Below are 21,367 nucleotides of genomic sequence, written 5' to 3'. Positions count from 1 at the left end.
TTTGAAATTACTGAGCATGTGCGACTACACAACTTTGAGACCTAACAATATGTGGAAAATGATATAAAGACATCTACGATATCTTGGAACACTGATCTAAACTAGATGCAGAACTAAAGCAGGAGAGATTTGTATTGAAAGAGAAAAAGCTGTTTAACATAATCACTATAGCTAACCGCCCACGCTTTAACTGCCATAGTAAGATTTTCATCCAACGAGCCACTACACAACAAGTTACAAAAACACAACTTCCACAAGCGCTTACAGATGGATGTAGCAAAAGAAAGGGGTGAATTTACCAAATACTTTGTTGCATGATCTTCCTCCAAACGACACATTATTTGATGTACATGCTGCAACCAAACCAGTGAAGCACAAACTTGTATAAGAACTTGAAAAATAACTTTCACAAGAAGAATCTCAATTTCAAAGGGTGTCCTCATTGAAAACAGGTGTTGTTTGTACTGTATGTCATAATTGTGAATGGTCAAGATTTCATCCATTCAAAAGTTCAGAGAGGTCGTTCAGACTGTTCTACAGATATCAAAGTCAGTGTGCACCTTGCAAGAACTGCCGCCTGGGACACATTGTTTGGGGTCAAGGGCAACAAGTTTTCATGTTTATTTTGTCCTTGGGCCAAGTAGGCCCAACACCCTGCAGCACAAACCCTTTGGCTGCCAGTTTACAGACAAGGCAACTGTCTGCAGTTGAGGTAATATGTGTCCATATGTTAATGATGTTCAACTTATATTTCTGATTCATTAATGAAAAGCCTTTATTATTAGGGTGAGCGCTGTAAATAATGTTTTATGGTCACACTGCACTACTGACAGTCTTTCCAGTAAAAAAAAACAACAACAAAAAAAGGAATTTTTAAATGTGCATACGTTTAAAAAGTTTAACAATATGAGGCTAGGTATAATGCTCCCAAGACTGCTCTGATTAAATGCAAACGTCTGCAGAAGCTTGTAAGCAAGAGTGATGATTTTATGCTTTCAAAATAAAATGTTCAGGAAAAAAGGAAGTAGGAAAAAAAAAGTTTTGCTACTATAAAATTTTAGGTGCTATTTCTTTGGAGCATCATTTAGTAAAATGTGTTGATGCATGCTAGTATTTCCAACAAATATACCTAATGGAAAATCAGTGTAAACCTTTTCAACAGGGTTGTGGGAAGCATGAAAATAAACAAGCACTGGCAAAGCCAACTGATTCTGACTTTTTATTTTATTTTTTTGGTTTTGTCAATGGTTGTCTTGTTTTGAAATGGCTTTTGTAACACTTTATTGATGTGGGAGTTGCCAGGCCCTCACCATTGTAACAAACACTGGCAAAAAGAAAATAAAGTTTTTGTTCTCAAAAAGCACACATTGACACCATTGGCATAACAAAGACCCTGCAGCCCCCGTCCAGGGAGGCCCTCTTAGCACAGCATCTGCCCTGATTGCCACTGTAGTTTCTGGCATTGAACAAAAATACTTTGTGTACCAATATGCTTCTTGTGGAAGAGCAGAATGTGATCACTCACAGTAAAGCCAGTCCATAGAGAGAGAGAAATAGAAGTTTTATAAATACAGAATGTCTTTGCTCACACCAGACCTAATTAGGGGCCCAATTCTTAAAGAAAGTCACAAATGCGCACCCATGATAAGCGTCTTTGAATTAATGGCTTTCATGAATTCACAAGAACTTACAGAAGTTGACCAGAAAATCGTTTTCTTAGAAAATATTTGTGAACTGTATTTTAGCACGAGGTATTATGCATGTGCAGATGTGCTCATGTGAAAATCTATTGTGCGTTTACAAGGTCACTTTCCCTCCAACCTCTTTTTTCCTAACCCTGGAAGAACGTCTACTTCTGCCCTTGTCAGGAGCAAATTTCCAAACTTTCTCATTACGGGAAAAGATCAGAGGAGAGCTGGTGAAAATCCTTAAAACATACAAGTTAGTAGATTTGCAGACTCAAAGGCAATCCAGCCCTAGAACTATTGCTTACTGCTTCCTCCAGACCCAGTACATAGATCTGTGGAAAAATGCCAAGTTAAGGAAACTGCTATAGTAGGGATCAAAATTGCAAGTATTCAAACCCTACAATAGTAGTCCTGGCATAATCAGAGCTCTTATATTATGACATTGCTGCCATAATGTGTCACCGCAGTACATGGCACCAGAGGGACAAGTAGATTTTTTTTTTTACAGGACAAGTAGATTTAAGAAGCAACGTGTCCCATGGACAAGTAGATACTTTAATAAATTCCATGTCCTTGCCAATGTGTTTGACAGTATCTTGAACTGTCACGAATGTAGGAAAATCAGGCGAATGTCTATAAATGGAACAATTCACCATTCCTGCATCAAAATTCGACACTTACCGGTGCAACTTGATAAATTCTGGTCATCACTTTCGAACAAGCTGAACTTGGAGATGTTAACTCGACAAAACCTTGCTTATGCTTCAGTGAACACTGAATTTGCAATTAGTCCAAGTGAAATGACTGTTAAGGAGGCGTTGATGCCTAAAGAGAGATGTTCAAAAGGTACGGCCCATATTGGTCAAGATTGTAACAGCAAATTGGAGGAAGCTGACCTTCATGCTGTGCCACATGTTGAGTGGGCTGTCTGAGATGGGTCCAATGGAGTCATTGTACTGACAAATGACACAGATATTGTGCTACTTAGATTTGTTGAAAGTTCATAAGTCAAGGATTGTCAGCGTTATGGAACAGACGAGAAAAGACACAATCACACTTCATATTCTGTACAAGAAATTTGACCCAGAGATGCCCAGTGTTCTTATCAAGGCACATATTCTTATGGTTGATGACACTATGAGCAAAACTGAAACAAAGCGCGGCGCCTTAACTGCTGAAACCTGTGAAGGTTCTAAAAGGATTTGCGGATACAGAGGACGTAGAAAAATACCTTGTGCGTGTGTCAAAAATGGGTCTCGACTATCAAGCATTTGATGATCTTTGGTACAGTGAGTACAAGAGATCAGTCAAGCTAAGTGACCATCCACCAATGTAAAATTCTGTGCGTGGATACATTAAAAGAGCGTTCTACTTGATCAGAAGATGTGTAAACGTTTTGAATCATGCATAGGTTGAGAAAGATCTGTGTGAATTTGTGGGAAGATATTGATGGGGTGTCAAAACCTACAAGATTTCTAAAGACTCTACCCACAGAACTTACACATACTTGCAAAACCTGTGCTACAAAAGATGTCCCTGCCAATATGCTCTTCTCAAATATTCAACATTCTGCAAACATACCGCAAGTGATTGCCAAAACAAGTAAATAAAGTGAACTATGAAAATGTGTCTAAAACAGGAGTGATCCACATGTTTTCATATTCAGATCATAAACACTGTTTGGTGTATACATAAAAGGATTAAAAACCATTATTTGTTTAATTTCTAAATAGATCTCTTCTTCCTCTGTTATAGCCGTTATTTTGGAGTTTTTTTTTGTCTCTACAAGACTACTTAACCCCCAAAACCTGTTTTGACACCAAAATGACCTATAGAGATCTCATGGTCCCTGTAATATTACATTGTCACTGCAACACATCCTCAATTTTTAAAAATGTCCAGAAAATGTTGGCCGTGATAAAGGTCTACCTAACCTATTTTACCTCTCTAATGATCCCAAAATGCATATCAAAAATGAAAACCTCTTGGCAACAATTATTATTATTTTTCTTACAGAGGTTTATCAGGGGGCCAGGATGTAATGTGGAGTTGTTTCTGGAGCATTGGCTGACAGATGGCAGTGGTTGGCAAACATCCTGGTTCTTCTCCACTGGTCGCCTGCCACAGCTGGAATTAGTCCCATGATCAATCTCGTTCCATGATTACTAAATTACAGATACTTACTTTTACAGCTCTTTTGCCCTAAAAGACCCTGGCAGGTGGAGGGGTCTATTGTGACCAACTAAGACAAAAAAAAAAAACACACCTCCCCAAAATATTCAATAATCGCTGTATCATCATTCTGTATTATTTTCTTATATATAAACATTTTCATTTGAGGGTAATATAAACATGTTTTCATTTGAGAGAAAGTTTCATTACAAATCACAAAGTGCGGAATTCAAAGTGCAGAAAACAAAATGCAGTTTCATCAGTCTCCCCATATTGCACACATCCACCCCTTCTTTAAAAAAACAAACAAGTACATTCATACCTCACACATCCTCATTCATAACATAATATGTACATCGACAGTGTCCAACAAAAAACTGTTCTCTTTTTAAAATTGTCGTGAATATCATATGCCAATCCTGTTCATATGTATTAATATCATCCAAACGTTGATAATATTTTCTTTCTCTTGATAACCAATTTTATCATATTGTTTTATTTTGCAACTCCCTAGTCATCTATATATGTCATTTTAAACATGTTGTGACTTCAGTTGATGTACTCTGGTAATTATCTGACAATTTTCATCTTGTGCTGAAGTGCGTTTGTGTCATGCGGCAAACACCATACACGTTCCTCAGGAAACAAAAAGACCAACACAGAGTGCAGAGGGAGGCTAGGACAGTGATAAAAAAAATTACCTTTAAAAAACAAACAAACAAAAATATGTACATATCCACAACACTACAACATATCGACTTCCTACAACCACTTATGTGTCTGCCGCAGAGCATAAATCTCTAAGTGAACACTGATCCTCAAATAAATTCTCCACCAATACACCCTAGTGAACAATCACTAGGAAGAACAACAGATAATCACACAGACCACTACATAACAAATTATAATTTGACATTTTAATTTTTGATATCTGTCTCAAGATTACATCGTAATTATAGTAAAGGCAGACATTCCCCCAACTTTCCAACAGTGTACATTCAGCATGCCAAGAAACGTCTCCATGTCCATCACCAAAATACATATTTTAATACCAATTTACTAAACACACCGTAATCCAAAATAGCATATTATGCAAACCGAGAGCATACCTGTCAAGACACAAGGTTGTTAGCTAACCTCATCCTCTTTATAAAAAAAGTAAACAAAAAATGTATAAAAACGGTAAACAATTAAAGAAGCCAAAACACCCTTTATGCTGAGGTTTCTACCTATGTATGTTGTCACAACAGTAGCATCTGCCTATCCCACACAGGGTGCCAGGTGCATAACACTCTGATAAACAACACCCTACACAGGAGGTTTCCTGCATTCTATGCTCTGTGTCATGATATTTCTACTAAGGGGACATTTTTAAGAAATCCGAGTCAGTCCCTACATTCATGATCTCATTTGTCTGCCTCCCCAGTAAAACCTACAAAAGAGCCCCCAATATATCCACGTTAACAATTAACAAACAGCCAGCCCAAACCATAAACAGCCATAGGTGCCACACTCTTCTTGGGACCGTTTCCTACTCAAGAGGCCTCCAACAGCGGTTGTATGACGGAACAACGCAAGTAAAAACATTGCACGCCTTTACAACTCATTTTTCACCCCACATTTGCTTTAGCACCCATGGGTTTTTACTTCACGCCATTAGCAACCCTTATTAGTCTAGCTAAGGTATTAGTAAGGTAAGGTTAAATAAATATATGTTTATATATATTTATTTTTTATCTTTTTGGGGGTGGGGGAATGCCCAAACCCCCATACTTACCTTGAAAGCATGGTAAAGCCATGTGTGGTAAAAACTTGAGTGGTAATAAATGTGTTGTAAATGTTCCACAATGTAAAAATCGCGTTGTAGAGACAGTTTCCCTTCAACAGCATACCACTGGACAGAAACCGCCAAACAATTCCTAAACGCCCCCTCTACAGCCCAATGTAACTGATCAAAATACTTTCTAATTCCTGATACTCTGACGTACTGGGGTGGCCATCTTACAGTGGAGTAATGGCTCCCTTAATGCCATCTCATTATCATAAGGAGCCGTCATAATGGTTCTGTTGTATTTATACTCCTGATACAGAAAGGTAGGTCACCCGCTATATAATCAATGACAAGTTTGAAAACACGTTAATAAATAATTGGACTCTTCAAAGTAGTTTTTTTTAATGAAAGGAGCACACTATCTAAATCATGTGACTAACAACAAAACCTAGGGTCTCAGCCTTCCTGCACCACAAACAGGCATCCATCTGGGAGAGAAACGCTCAGGGTTATTATATTGCCTACATGTGGTGGAAGAATTGCTGGGGAGACCGCTGGGGGGAAAGCCCTGCCTCCCCGCCCCCAAAGGAAAATACTACAGCGCTTACTGCTAGCATTAGTGGGCCTACCTCTACTTCAAGGGGAAGGGACCTGGGTCTACGGGCACTACTGTGCACTAACACACAAGTGCCCTCCGCCGGGAATCTCCTGTTGCCGTCACCACTTGCCCTGGGATTTTAGCTGTACTGCACAGTCCTCTACGATTAATAACCAGTGACTGAAAAGATGGTGAAGCAGCCCAAGAACTGCCAGGGGTGCGCAAACAATGGAGTAGCGGGCGTGTGTGTGGGGGGGGGGGGGGGGGAAGCAATGGGGAGGTGGGTGAGGGCGGTGGACTTTAAAGAAACTAAAGCCAGGTTGGGGAGAAGAGATAATGGAGGGGAAAATTAAACACATATGATCAACAAGACCATAGGTGTACATGAACAAGAGAGAAGGGAGTAGGGAGAGGAGCACACGGAGACACAGCAGCGCAAAAAGGAAACCAGTGGATGAGAGCACGCAGCATGGAGAGCAAACAAGGGCGAGAAGCACACAAGGAAGACAACTGAAAAACACACGCACTTGCTAGTGCTTAAGCAAAAAGAAAAAAAAGCAGTTCCCTAAAAGTGAGCAGTGGAAAGATACAAATAGGGACTATGCTCCAAGGAGGGGAAAAACACAAGATAAACAAGGCAAGTCATTGAATAAAAAGCAAGGAAAATACATTGATAATAAAGCCAACTGATAGTAAGCAGTGTAAGCTGAAAAAAGGTCTTTTGTAACTAAATAGCAGTGCTGTCTGGTAGGGTCAACTTAAAAATGGGGCATAAGGTCCACAGAAAAAGGTAAACAAGCAAGAACTGAACACAGCTCGATGCCACAGGGAAAGGGTCAGAAGATGGACTAAATAACTTGAGGGAATACCACAAACATTTTCTCAATGAATATTGCAACATGTGCATCTATTCTGCTATCAAACATTTTACTCCAAACAAGTTAGGACAGAGTTAGAATAGTAAACTGACCCACAGGCAAAAAAATCTCACTGAATTTAGGAATTACATTGTTGCAATTTTGATAGGTCATTTAATAACACCATATTTTTGGAATCGATTTTTTGTAGTTCTTTTTTAGGGTTGAGTCTGCGCTTGCGCATGCGTATCGCTTGCAAGAAGCTTTAGTAGTTAGCAAAGAGCTTGGAGCCCCATCCATGTCACGTCAGTGTCTTTCATTGGTTCGTGGGCTTGCCTTTTAAAATCTGCCTGCTTTCATTAGTGGAAGGCATGCATACGTCATGCCTTTTCAGGTGGTTAGCCTTCCTCGAGCGCAGCGACCAAGTACTGAAAACATACGAGGCTCGCTGTTTTCCGTCCGGTTTGTAGACTACTTTTATTATCTTTTTACGCAGCGCGATCTCGCTTGGTAGAAGTCGAGCGCTTTGCAGGACATCGACCCTGTTACATAGTTAATTGCACTTTTGCCAATTACATAGATAATTGCACTTTTGCCGATAGGTTTCACTACGAGTGAACCACAGCAGCGGGATTGCGCTCTTTTTTTCCATTTAATGTGGCAAGAAAAGTCCAGCTGGGAGTTTACAACTGCTAATAGCTCTAATTCTGAGAAATGCGAGACCCGTTGCATTGCAAATGCTTGTTTCAGTTTGGCTTTATAGAACCAATTACACATTTAAAACTCACTGATGCGAATTCGATTGACTGTGATTTTATATATATATATATATATATATATATATATATATATATATATATATATATATATATATATAAATAAGAGCAGTTGACATATAAACAGCTGGAAACCCATCTCTCTGAAAGCAACTTCTCTTTCCCACTCCATTACGTGCACTTTGTGATCCGCTTGGTACACGTTTTCTGCAGTAGGCATATTAACCCTCTGGGCTACCTTACGACGAGTCAAAACTTACAACAGGCAAACTCCGATCCCGCAGAAAGAACATTACTCACTGCAGTCATCTTGACATTTTTATTATTGCCTTAAAATTGCTTGTGGCAAGAAATGAGGCAGCAGGTGCTTTAAAACCACAATTGATTAGCAAACAAGGCAACCCCCACCCAAAGTCAGCACCCGGTGCGGTGGCACCGGTCGGACCACCCTAGAGCCGGCTCTGCCACCATCCCCTGCATAGGGGCTCCTCAGGCACACATTCCGGTCATGTGTTAGAGATGAGCGGCTCCCAGTCCGACTAAAAATCTGAGGCCCGTGAGGTCGCAGCAGTGCTGGCGCACACGGAGCAGCCCTGATAAAGCTCACAGAATCAGTGCTGCTTCAGACAGGTCAGTAGCAGCAGGGCTGGGGCATGCACGTGTGATGACGGGGACAAGCCTGCCGGACTGCAGACGGAGGAAGTCATTAATACCAGCTGTTGCACGATAGATGCAGGCCCGGAATGTCAGAAAAGGGGGGGCAGCAGCACAGTGAAATAAACCTAGGTTGCAGCCAAAACTAACACGTGAATTGGCACTTCTGTGCCTTTCTCGGAGTCTTTTCTCCTTTCGCGGGTGCAGGATCTCGGACGGAGGCAGACAAGATGACTGCTTGGCTGGCAGTAGCGTTCCCTGCTGCTGTGACTGCCTGCACACAGGGCTGAAAGGGATGGACAGCAGTGGCAGGCGGTACAACAAAATCCAGCACCGGCAGTGCACCTACACCTTCACCCTCTGCTCAAGCAGGATGCTGGCTGCCAGGAGGGCGCCATCACGGCGCAGTAGAACGCCAATACGCTACAGCGGGATGCCCCGCACGTGGACCTGAGCTGCCCTCCCAGAGGCTGCAGCACCTGGAGAACGCCATGGAGAACTACACGCAGCCGTAAACACACAGGGCGCAGTGGTGAATGCCTCCATGCTGTGGTGCTCACGTTGGGTTTGTAAAAGATGCAAAAAAGTACCTGCAATGGGACGTAGCCAGTGGAAGGATACTGGCATTCAGTCAATATGTGTGACCGGAAGCTGTACTTCGTCCGGATTCCACGTTATGGCATCCACAGCAAAAGCAGAGCAGGACCTGAAAGCAGGCGACGTGGGATGACATACTGGCAAATAAGAAGCAAGTAAAAAAGATCTTTCTTTAACAAAGAGCTGTAAAGCTCTAACCCAAGCCAAGCCAAGCATCGTTGGGACTCTGTTCTTCCCGCACCAATGACGCAAAAATCCTGGGACATGGCCCTCACCTCGATCAAATCCGTATCTCGCAACTTTAGACTAAGATACACGCAATTTAATTATATGCATCACGCATACCTTTCCCCTGCTCGTATTCATAAAATATACCCAGGAGCTAATTCCATATGCCCAAGATGCGCTATCCCTGCAGCCACTTTTTACCATATGGTCTGGGAATGTCACATGATCAATACTGGCTGGAATCAAATAGTTGCTACATCTGCAGACCTAGTAGGCCAACCACTGACCCCTACTCCAGAATCCTGCCTGCTTAACGTACGGCATCGTACAAAAAGTGATAAACATAAGCATAGGTTTATAGATTTAGCATTCGTGACATATAAACATCTGATAGCTACACATTGGAAGGCCCCAAACGCCCCCTCCCAGTCCCTCTGGTTACGAGACCTATATGATTATACACTGGCGGAATCTCGAACCTTGAGGCAATTACAGCACAGAGGTCAGGCACAGAGCGGGATTGACAGTTGGGACCTCTTTGTAGTTGGAATTGAATCCAAAAACGACAAATACCCACCTTGAAGCAATCTCTTCAAAATTCTAAAGATACGCTAATACTAAAACTATCCATAGCAATCGAGATTGCCGTAAACTGCCTCATGCCATTGTAACATCAGGTCTAACCCATTATATATCTGCCCAGCGGTTGCGCTATGACAATGTTATTCCCCTATACCAAAGCACATACACTAAAAAAGGAGTATCCACGACCTGTACAGTTCCCTGCTTTTACCATAATAATCGACGCCAACATATATATTTTAGAACAACAAATCTCCATGTTATGTGTTATAAGTTATATAATGTTTATGAAAATCAGTACATTCAGATACAGTTTTGTTGTGCAGTATATTGTACAAATGTTAAAAAAAAAAATTAAAAAAAAAAATGGAGAAGTGCCGGATACTCTCTCAACAATTCATACGTAATGTACTGATACTTTTGCATTTTGTTTTGTATTAAGTTTAATAAACCGATTTAAAAAAAAAAAAAAAAAAAGATCTTTCTTACTGAATGGCAAGTTCATGTAAGTACGTAGCGGGTTCGAAGAACCTTTTAACATTTTTTTTCCTTCACAAAAGATTGCACAAGCGCGTGCAGGAGAAACCTAAAAATGAGTTAGCATCATTTCCCCGGTGTAAAAATGTACACGTGACCTTCTCCACTCCGTCCCTCAAAACTTTGAGATAGATGCCAAATGAGTACTTTAAGAGACTCAAGTTTGAAAATGAAACGAACAACTTTCAACAGATTTGCCACAATCCTTCCAAGGAACCTCAATATTGTAAATATGGTTTTGCAGTGAAGAGTCAGTCTGATGATTCGATCCTTTGAGGATATTTCCTTCAGAAATCCATTTGGTTACTTCAGACGAACTAAATCTAACAAATAATCAACAATAACAAATCCTCTGTGTGGGTGACTAAAAGGGGAATTTCTTTATTTTTGCATAATAATAAAACTCAGCCAATAATGTTTAGGGTATTTTTGTGAAAAAGGATGTAAAGTTTCATAAATATGCATCTGCAATGTTCCTAAGCCCCAGAATCTTTTGGAACTTATCTCAATAATTCTGCCATCCCAAATCATTTGTTTTTTCTGATGGTGGTTCTGGAGGGTGACAGCCTAATATCCAAAGGCAGTGCAGTCAAATAAGAACAGAAAGGGGCAATTTGATGACTTACCTGGAACTTGTTTTTAATCTTGAGCTCAATTCTACGGTTGTAACGTTTTAGCGAGCGGTACAGATAAGGTGGAGACCTGATTCCAAACAACATTCAAAGAGCATGAAAGCCACTCTAAAGCAAACATGGCCTGCTACCTGAAGCAAATGTACATAGCTACAAGCAGAAGAAAGATGATATAATTTTCCTTGACAGGTGCTGGCACTAATGGATGCACATTTTAACTCTGTAGTTGTCAAGAGATACTGTGGCAGCTTGGCACATGGTGCATTATAGTAGCAGAGAATTATTGTTATTATTATTTTTAATATGAACAAAAATATCAGCTTGTTTTACCCCTCAACAGGCAACAATGGTGCCGAAGGAATAGAGCTCCAAAATTACAAATCACTGATTGTTGATCATTTGCATAATTTCCAATTTTTTTAAATACTCACCAATGGATAATATGGCCGCAGTTTCCCAGTGTATCTATACCCAGGCCAAGGATCTGTATTTATTTCACCTTCCATCGACCATGGAGAAACCTCTCCTTTTGCCTTGTCATCTTCTAGAAAACCATTGGGGACAACACAGAATATTGTGTTATTGGAGATAATTAAACCATGAAAGAAAATAACTCATCAGCATTAACAGTGTAAGTAATTATTATTGAAGACCGTGTCACATGAGATTATCCATCAAATATTCCGCACAGTCCCTCAAGAGATAAACCTACAAGTATGGGAGTACCGGCTTCAGTTAATCATATATGAAGAGGTCAAACCCAGTCAACATTTATTCCACAGGCAAAAGAAAGAACTGTGTCAATCTACAGAAAACAGACCTCATGCACAGTTCTAAAAGTATAAGCTGCTACAGTTGTAATTGTAATTTTTACCGGTTTATGTATGTTCAGACTGCCTTCGAGCAATCTGGCATTTCGCATTATTGAAAAGTAAATGAACTCCTAATGCCACCAAAAGTAAGGGCAATTAAGAAAAACGATTGAGCAGCTAAGGACCAGAATAGACCAGGGATTTCTAGATATGGTAGCCTAACTGAATACATTGTGCTCCATAAACAATCTCGTTTTGAAACTTACCTAGATTTACCACGCAGTCAATACTTGGCCAAGATTTTGTTTATTTTAATTCAGATTTGATTAGGCATTTTACCATTAACAGTTTTTAAAAAGGACAAATGTCTATAACTATCACAGATCTGTTGCAATCATCAACCTGAAACAGTGGTGAGGTTTATTATGCTTTGCCCCCTCTATCTTAAAATTAGGAAGAGGATTATTCAGATATTTCAGAAATTGAGGATTCACAGTAATGGGAACGTTTTTAGAAAAGCGTGTCACCTCATCTGCATCGAGTTTTGTTCTGTTGTGGTTCCTACCAAAGGTATAGAAAAAAAATAAGAACAGAGTGTCTTGAAATTGTACAACAACACATGAAAGATTCATTTTTTTTTTTAACACTATTCTTTTGGTACAGTAACCATCACATGTTGAGGCTTCTAAATTAATGAATTTGCACACTGAATTAATATTTTAAGGGAATGCCTCATCTAGATCTAAAATATTGTTTTGTGTAGACAATTAACTTTAGAATGGATAAGGTTTTAATGAACATTGGGAGTGGTGTATCCCTACTGCTCTTTTCCAGTGTACGTTTTACATTTTATTCTTCTTTTTTTTTTTATATTCCTGTCACTTTGTCTAAAATTGTGTCAATGTTTGTGGTTTTATGTTTGTTTAACTAAAACATTTCTGAATTGAAAATCTGGTCTAGAGAAGGAGACCTCACTAGGCATTACAAAGGTGCACCACTTGGAAGCAAAGATGTGCTGTGAAGAGTACCACTGGAAACAACAGTCTTGACCTTTTGTGCAAGGGCCATCGTGTTAAAGGTTTCTTCGTTTAGAAACTGCCTTAGATTATACTGATTCTCTATGGGCTATAGCTCTCCAGATTTCTTCTCAGCAAGAGGCAGCAATGATAAAAGTATACACCCAAAACATGTTTATGTTCTAAAAGGAGAAGCAAATCTTTTTATGAGAGCGTTCAGAAATTCAGGAATGCGACTTAGTTGCTGTCATTTATGGGGATATACCAATTGTTTAATGTGACAAAGCCTTGGAAGTGCAAAATGCAGACTTTTTAGAAACTTTGAGGGAAGTTAATAGTTGGCTCGATTCGGGGTGAAATATATGCAGCTTAAGAGACAGATTATCTAATTTAAATATTTATAGAGATTAGGAAGTCTGGAAAAAAGTTATGATTGGAGGCTTATAAACTGCAGTATGGCTTCATAACAACTTCTGCTTTGTCAGTAAATACGTTCATTCAAAAGATAAACCAGAGACGTTGAATAGCCCTGAACCATTTTACAAAAAAAGCAGGTGTCCTTGTGCGAACACCAAAATTCATATGGCATGCCATTTTATCTGTTAGTTTGATATTATGAACAAGTATTAAAAAGCAGATGGTGGGAAAAAAAAAAAAAAAAAAATCACAATTGGATTATTCCAGATTAGTAGTTCATCCCACATATCCAAGGAATAAAATGTCACAACAGCAGACATTCACATGTCAAGGTGTTCTACAAATAGCTTTCCAAAGATTTTTTTCTTCATCTCACCAACACTTTATACTCGTTCTTCAGGACTGGAGAATAAAATGTAGCCCTTGGCAGAAGAGTTAAAGCAAAGCAGGTCGGTTGCCAAGCACAAACGCTGGTTTAGCTCTGTACATTCGATCTTCAGCATAGAATCTCTCACCACTTGGTTTAGTTCTCAGTTAGTTTTTCAACCTCAGCTGTGCTCTTGCACAACAATGCCTCTTTGCCATACTTAGAGAAAGGAAATCTTGTGGAGCAATAAATAACAAACGGTGGGCCTTTGAAGAGGAGCAGTTCGTATGGCACCTTGTTCCGATAGTTATTACCACTTCCTTAAATTTGTACAGACTCCATTAGCCAAATCCAAACCATATTTTTGACAATGTGTCGAATCACAAGGACAAATCTGAACGGACGGTGCACGTCTGGGAAGAAAAATTTAAATATATTGGGCAATGATTCATGCGCATGGGGACAAAGCCAATCGTAAACCGAGAATATGCGTCTTTTTTTAAAGAGCTCTGACAAAACTGCCTTTGAGAGGCCTGATGTCGCATATCAGGAACTTACAAGCCACAGAGGGGGGTGGGCGGGCACTAGTTTGAGTGGTAGTCAGGTCCCACTGTCAGCAACGTAAGTGAGACCTTAGAGTAAACTGTTCATTAGTGAGCTAAACCTCTAGGCCAGAACAAAAGAGGTTACTGTCATGCCAGTGTCTGTGGCATCTTCTAAGACGATGTCAAGGGCCACATGTAGACAGAGCACAGTGCTGGGAAAAGCTGCTTCGAGGAGATAGTAGCACCCTTCCAAGGGAAAAAAACAACACTGTCAGATAAGCTATTCGGTCACTGAAACCTTCAGTATGAGAGATTACTGCAGTGAGTGCCACCCTGCGCAGAATTGGGCGGTACCTGAAACCAGCAGGGTAGGACCAGTTGGTTGTCTTCTATGCTTCAATCACATCACTAACAACCTAAGTAAACAATTTGGCTAAATGCCTGATCAGAAGTTGATTCACTGCCCAAAGATAGCTTTATATTGGAAATCAAGGACAAGAGAACATTCCAATGGCAAAACAGACCAGCACTTCATGTAATTGAAGTTTATGATAACTTTTTTTTTTTAAGAAGAACTTCCAACCACATCTCTTACTAGCTCCAGACCCTATTAAAAGTCATATCAAAAACATTATAAATATGCACATTGTTCTTGGCAAGTGGGGTACATTTGAGGGGCATTCCTTCCAAAAATTGATTAGGAAATAGAGAGTAAACTTTTCAGTAAGAGGGGAATCACATTAGCTTTTTAGAAGTATCCCCGAGTCTTCAAGAAATCTTTTAAACTGGACTGTTCCACTTCTCTATGCTTTAATCACACCACTAACAGCCCAAGTAAACACAATGGCTAAATGCTGCAGTGAGGGCCCTGGCTTACCACCGGCGCAGAAATGGGCAGTACCTGAAACCAACAGGGTTGGACCAGTTGGTTGTGCTCTATGCTTTATTCACATCCCCAACAACCTAAGTAAACACTCTGGCTAAATGCCTGATTACCAGAAGTTGCTTCACTGCCCAAAGATTTTTTTTTATAATGGAAATCAAGGATACGTGAACATTCCAATGGAAAAACAGGTCAGATATCTGTTATATTAAACCAACAATTTACACATCTTATAAATATTAATACACTCTACCAACAATATAAGCAAAGTGTGTAAAATACAAAGTAAATAAATCTGGAACTGTGGCAACATGGTACAACGAAAAAAATAAGACGATGGAAGATAAAAAACAAACTAGCAATTAATTGGTGTTGTGGGAATGCAGGAACAGATACTGAGTTTTTAGTGAAAAATGTGTTCCCAAAAGCCACTCTTGTATGATGGTCTGAGTTTCAAGAAAATTAAAAGGGCAAAACCAGAGGCTAACATTAAAATTGAGGGATATAAATATTTCTTTATGCAAATTATTTCTTTATGTAGAGCTCAATTCATATTCTGAAAAGGCATACGAAAGTGTATCTAAAAAGGTTAAAGAAGGAGGCAGAATGCGAACACATTTTAAAGGGACCAAAGCAAAGTACTACAAGAGAATTACATGAATTACTTACTCCTTGCATTGCGGAATATGTGCATACTTCAGAGTCGAGGGGTTTAACTGTTGGGGGGGGGGGGGGGGTCACTTTGTTTTTCTATTTCATCGACACGGAGGAATACACTTTTCACTTGGGTACACAATATAATCCAGGCTGTAAAGAAATGGCTCCCTGTTGCAGTTACCCCCCACTTTTTGCCTGATACTGATGCTGACTTGACTGAGAAGAGTGCTGGGACCCTGCTAACCAGGCCCCAGCACCAGTGTTCCTTCACCTAAAATGTACCATTGTATCCACAATTGGCACACCCTGGCATTCAGATAAGTCCCTTGTAACTGGTACTTCTAGTACCAAGGGCCCTGATGCCAAGGAAGGTCTCTAAGGGCTGCAGCATGTCTTATGCCACCCTAGAGACCCCTCACTCAGCACAGACACACTGCTTACAAGCCTGTGTGTGCTGGTGAGAACAAAATGAGTAAGTCGACATGGCACTCCCCTCAGGGTGCCATGCCAGCCTCTCACTGCCTATGCAGTATAGGTAAGACACCCCTCTAGCAGGCCTTACAGCCCTAAGGCAGGGTGCACTATACCATAGGTGAGGGTACCAGTGCATGAGCATGGTACCCCTACAGTGTCTAAACAAAACCTTAGACATTGTAAGTGCAGGGTAGCCATAAGAGTATATGGTCTGGGAGTCTGTCAAACACGAACTCCACAGCACCATAATGGCTACACTGAAAACTGGGAAGTTTGGTATCAAACTTCTCAGCACAATAAATGCACACTGATGCCAGTGTACATTTTGTTGTAAAATACACCACAGAGGGCACCTTAGAGGTGCCCCCTGAAACTTAACCAACTATCTGTGTAGGCTGACTGGTTCCAGCAGCCTGCCACACTAGAGACATGTTGCTGGCCCCATGGGGAGAGTGCCTTTGTCACTCTGAGGCCAGTAACAAAGCCTGCACTGGGTGGAGATGCTAACACCTCCCCCAGGCAGGAGCTGTGACACCTGGCGGTGAGCCTCAAAGGCTCACCCCTTTGTCACAGCCCAGCAGGGCACTCCAGCTTAGTGGAGTTGCCCGCCCCCTCCGGCCACGGCCCCCACTTTTGGCAGCAAGGCTGGAGGGAACAAAGAAAGCAACAAGGAGGAGTCACTGGCCAGTCAGGACAGCCCCTAAGGTGTCCTGAGCTGAAGTGACTCTAACTTTTAGAAATCCTCCATCTTGCAGATGGAGGATTCCCCCAATAGGGTTAGGATTGTGACCCCCTCCCCTTGGGAGGAGGCACAAAGAGGGTGTACCCACCCTCAGGGCTAGTAGCCATTGGCTACTAACCCCCCAGACCTAAACACGCCCTTAAATTTAGTATTTAAGGGCTACCCTGAACCCTAGAAAATTAGATTCCTGCAACTACAAGAAGAAGGACTGCCTAGCTGAAAACCCCTGCAGAGGAAGACCAGAAGACGACAACTGCCTTGGCTCCAGAAACTCACCGGCCTGTCTCCTGCCTTCCAAAGATCCTGCTCCAGCGACGCCTTCCAAAGGGACCAGCGACCTCGACATCCTCTGAGGACTGCCCCTGCTTCGAAAAGACAAGAAACTCCCGAGGACAGCGGACCTGCTCCAAGAAAAGCTGCAACTTTGTTTCCAGCAGCTTTAAAGAACCCTGCAAGCTCCCCGCAAGAAGCGTGAGACTTGCAACACTGCACCCGGCGACCCCGACTCGGCTGGTGGCGATCCAACACCTCAGGAGGGACCCCAGGACTACTCTAAGACTGTGAGTACAAAAACCTGTCCTCCCTGAGCCCCCACAGCGCCGCCTGCAGAGGGAATCCCGAGGCTTCCCCTGACCGCGACTCTTTGAACCTAAAGTCCCGACGCCTGGGAGAGACCCTGCACCCGCAGCCCCCAGGACCTGAAGGACCGGACTTTCACTGGAGAAGTGACCCCCAGGAGTCCCTCTCCCTTGCCCAAGTGGAGGTTTCCCCGAGGAATCCCCCCCTTGCCTGCCTGCAGCGCTGAAGAGATCCCGAGATCTCTCATAGACTAACATTGCGAACCCGACGCGTGTTTCTACACTGCACCCGGCCGCCCCCGCGCCGCTGAGGGTGAAATTTCTGTGTGGACTTGTGTCCCCCCCGGTGCCCTACAAAACCCCCCTGGTCTGCCCTCCGAAGACGCGGGTACTTACCTGCAAGCAGACCGGAACCGGGGCACCCCCTTCTCTCCATTCTAGCCTATGTGTTTTGGGCACCACTTTGAACTCTGCACCTGACCGGCCCTGAGCTGCTGGTGTGGTAACTTTGGGGTTGCTCTGAACCCCCAACGGTGGGCTACCTTGGACCAAGAACTAAGCCCTGTAAGTGTCTTACTTACCTGGTTAACCTAACAAATACTTACCTCCCCTAGGAACTGTGAAAATTGCACTAAGTGTCCACTTTTAAAACAGCTATTTGTGAATAACTTGAAAAGTATACATGCAATTTTGATGATTTGAAGTTCCTAAAGTACTTACCTGCAATACCTTTCGAATGAGATATTACATGTAGAATTTGAACCTGTGGTTCTTAAAATAAACTAAGAAAAGATATTTTTCTATATAAAAACCTATTGGCTGGATTTGTCTCTGAGTGTGTGTACCTCATTTATTGTCTATGTGTATGTACAACAAATGCTTAACACTACTCCTTGGATAAGCCTACTGCTCGACCACACTACCACAAAATAGAGCATTAGTATTATCTCTTTTTGCCACTATCTTACCTCTAAGGGGAACCCTTGGACTCTGTGCATGCTATTCCTTACTTTGAAATAGCACATACAGAGCCAACTTCCTACACAGGCCCTTTAGATCAATATGTTAAATAGCACACATTATTTCGACAACAGTAAATAAGAAAACAAAATGTGGCAACATGCAACAAGAAATAGTTTTCAATCTGGGATTTTAGTAGATGAAGAAAAGATTAAACTGAGAAGCCCAAAGCACACAACGTGAAAAAACTTGTTCTCATTGGCCAGAAGCCCAGAGCCCCTAAACTACTGAAGGCAGCCAAGTTTTCAACTACTGAAAATCACTTACAGATTATTTCATGCTCTTCATTGTTTAGAACAGTAATGGCTTTCGGGTCTGGCATTTCCTTTTCTCTTCTGCTCTTAGTGTTTAGCAAAGTATTAAACAGGGATATCATTTTCGTCACTAAATATTAATGTAGGAGGCTGGCTCTCTGTGTAGTGTGCAAAACATTGAACTCTGTGCAGAGGGTCCTAGGCAATCACATGTTGGTTTACAGAGGTAAACACTAATGCTCTAATTTTTATGGTAGCTTTGTCAAGCAGTTAGACTAATCTTGTACTCATCCAAGACACGCACTCAAAGGAATACTCTGAGACCAATTTACAAAAATACTTTAGATTTATATAAAAAATGTTAAGCCCAAGATCATTAAATTCAGTTAAGTACTTTTTAAGTTATGATTTTTTTTAAAGCTTAGCAAAAATTGTCTTTTTGCGTGTGTAATTACGCACCATCGGAATCAATGGGTGAAAACTTTAAAAAAATACATATAAAATCAAGCAATGCGTTACCAATGTCTCCTTCTGCATACAGGTCGAGGTTGCCAAGAAGTCCTGTGGACCAGCCGGAGGAGTTGGGCTGTTACTGGTTTTGGTAGGAAGAGCTGCTGAAAATTCCTTGGAGGACCACTGCGGGATACCACTTGGAAAAGCAATCCACAGGTGGACTTCAAGGTGAGTCTGGTGGGTCCCTGTGAAGTGTGGAGATCCCAAGGGGTAGGAGACCCTTACAACACAGCTGGTTCTTTGGTGCAGGGCCCAGGGAGGCCGGGTGCAGAGCAGAGAGATGAGCCAGGAGCTGTGCGCAAAGGTGCTTTCGGAAGCAGGAGGGAGGTCACTTTGGAGGGTTGCTTGCAGGTCAGCATGGCCACTCTGGTGGGCAGTTCTGGTGGTTTCTGAAATCCCTCAACTGAGGCTCCCATCGGGTGTCAAATGGCGAATGTTCAGTACCTGGGGCTATTGCACCGTGACCCACTGGAGGTAGCAGTGCCCCCAAACTTTGCACACTTGCAGGTTTTGTCCTCACGGTCCGCCGGGGGAAATTTGATCAGGCTGTGGCATCCGGTTCCTTGGTCAGCAGCCGGTCAGTGAACTGGACTTAACTGGTCTTTTGGTCTCTGTTGCAGGAGAGTCTTGGGATTTTTATAAGAGTGGCCGTCCTCTGGATTTTTTTTTTTTTTTAAACCGAGTCCGTTCGATGTTTGAGCAACCCCTCAGCAGCAATTTTGGAGCCCTGGGTGTAGCAGGCAGGTTTTGGCGCCTTTTTCTTTGTGCAGCACGAATGCAGTTCTCGCACCCTGGGTCGTATTTGTTGCTGGTCTTCTTGTGTGCTTGGAATCTAATCTGCAGGTCTAGCATGCCCACCACATATTGCATTTAGGGGGAAGTTTAGGGGAGTACCTAGTAGTGACCAATGGGCCATCTACCTTAGGATGGTTACACCCACTATGTGACCATTTTCTGTGGGCAGATGGCACTTCCCGGTCCCTCATAGGAACATAGCCTACCATGCAAGATGGAGGAAAATGAAACGGAGGGGTCACCTCCCGTGCAACACCTCAGGGGTTTTGCAAGCTGGGGCGGCTGCCACTCCTGTCCTTTGTATGTTTTCCCAATGTTGCTCCTGCCAAAAGAGGGAGTTTGCACAGGGGCGGCCATATGCTGCTAGCAGCAGTGTTGGGAGTCAAGTTTCAAGGGTTGTAAGCCCTTTGAAGCTCAAAGGCAGGGCTGTGCACACTGCTGGGGGTGAAGGTGCAACGCCTCTGGCCAGGAAGGGCTTTGTTCTCTGGACCCAGAAAGCACTGGCTCTCACACCAGGCTTCCAGAATTCAGCCTGGTGGTGGCAGGCTGGTTGTGACCGGCCAGCAACCATGCCATGGTAGTGTGTAGTGGACAGGGCACACAGGCTGTGTTAGTTTTGCATTTTAGAATTGCACCAGGACACGCAGCTTGCAATGGCAGTGCTGAGTGCACTTGGATGCATGGTCCCTGTGGGTGGCACAATCAGGGGCCTCATGCCCTGGGTACCTTAGTACCATTTACTAGGGACTTATAGGGGCACCTAAAGGTGTTTTTAATTGTGCCAATGCATCACAACAGTTTTGTGAAAGAGATCTGGCCCAGTGAACATGATTAGTAGGGGCCCTGAGCACTAACAACTTTGAAAGCACATCAATACCAGGCAAAACATGGGAGCTAACAATGTCAAAAAGAGGCCCTTTCTCACAATTACACAAGCAGGCTATGGGTGAAAGTACTTTGAGACGAAGAAATTACTTACAAGAAGCAACCATCTACCGACAGAGTGAAAGTGGAAGAATAGACCATAACAGCCCATGTAATTTGATAGATCGATTGGGGCTAATGCTCCCATGACAGATAACCAACATCTTTGACATAGCTTTAGGACAAGCAAAGTTCAGAAGCTCATACACAATAGTGATATTTAAGATTCACTTCTATCAATCTGCGTTAAGATTCTTTATTCCATATTTTAATATTTA

The 21,367-nt window shown here is 42.1% G+C and overlaps 1 protein-coding gene across 1 annotated transcript in view; it reads right to left on the bottom strand.

Annotated features, from left to right (window-relative positions):
- The window catches only part of METAP1 (methionyl aminopeptidase 1), a 336,590-nt gene that overhangs the window by 250,147 nt on the left and 65,076 nt on the right, over nucleotides 1-21,367 (bottom strand). Inside the window, exon 3 of the mRNA XM_069238322.1 lies at nucleotides 11,524-11,636. Coding sequence (XP_069094423.1) covers nucleotides 11,524-11,636 — 113 coding nt within the window. The remainder of the gene's footprint in view (nucleotides 1-11,523; nucleotides 11,637-21,367) is intronic.

Source organism: Pleurodeles waltl, chromosome 1_2 (assembly GCF_031143425.1).
Source record: "Pleurodeles waltl isolate 20211129_DDA chromosome 1_2, aPleWal1.hap1.20221129, whole genome shotgun sequence".
NCBI classification, from domain to species: domain Eukaryota; kingdom Metazoa; phylum Chordata; class Amphibia; order Caudata; family Salamandridae; genus Pleurodeles; species Pleurodeles waltl.
This window is presented reverse-complemented; position numbering and strand designations above follow the sequence as displayed.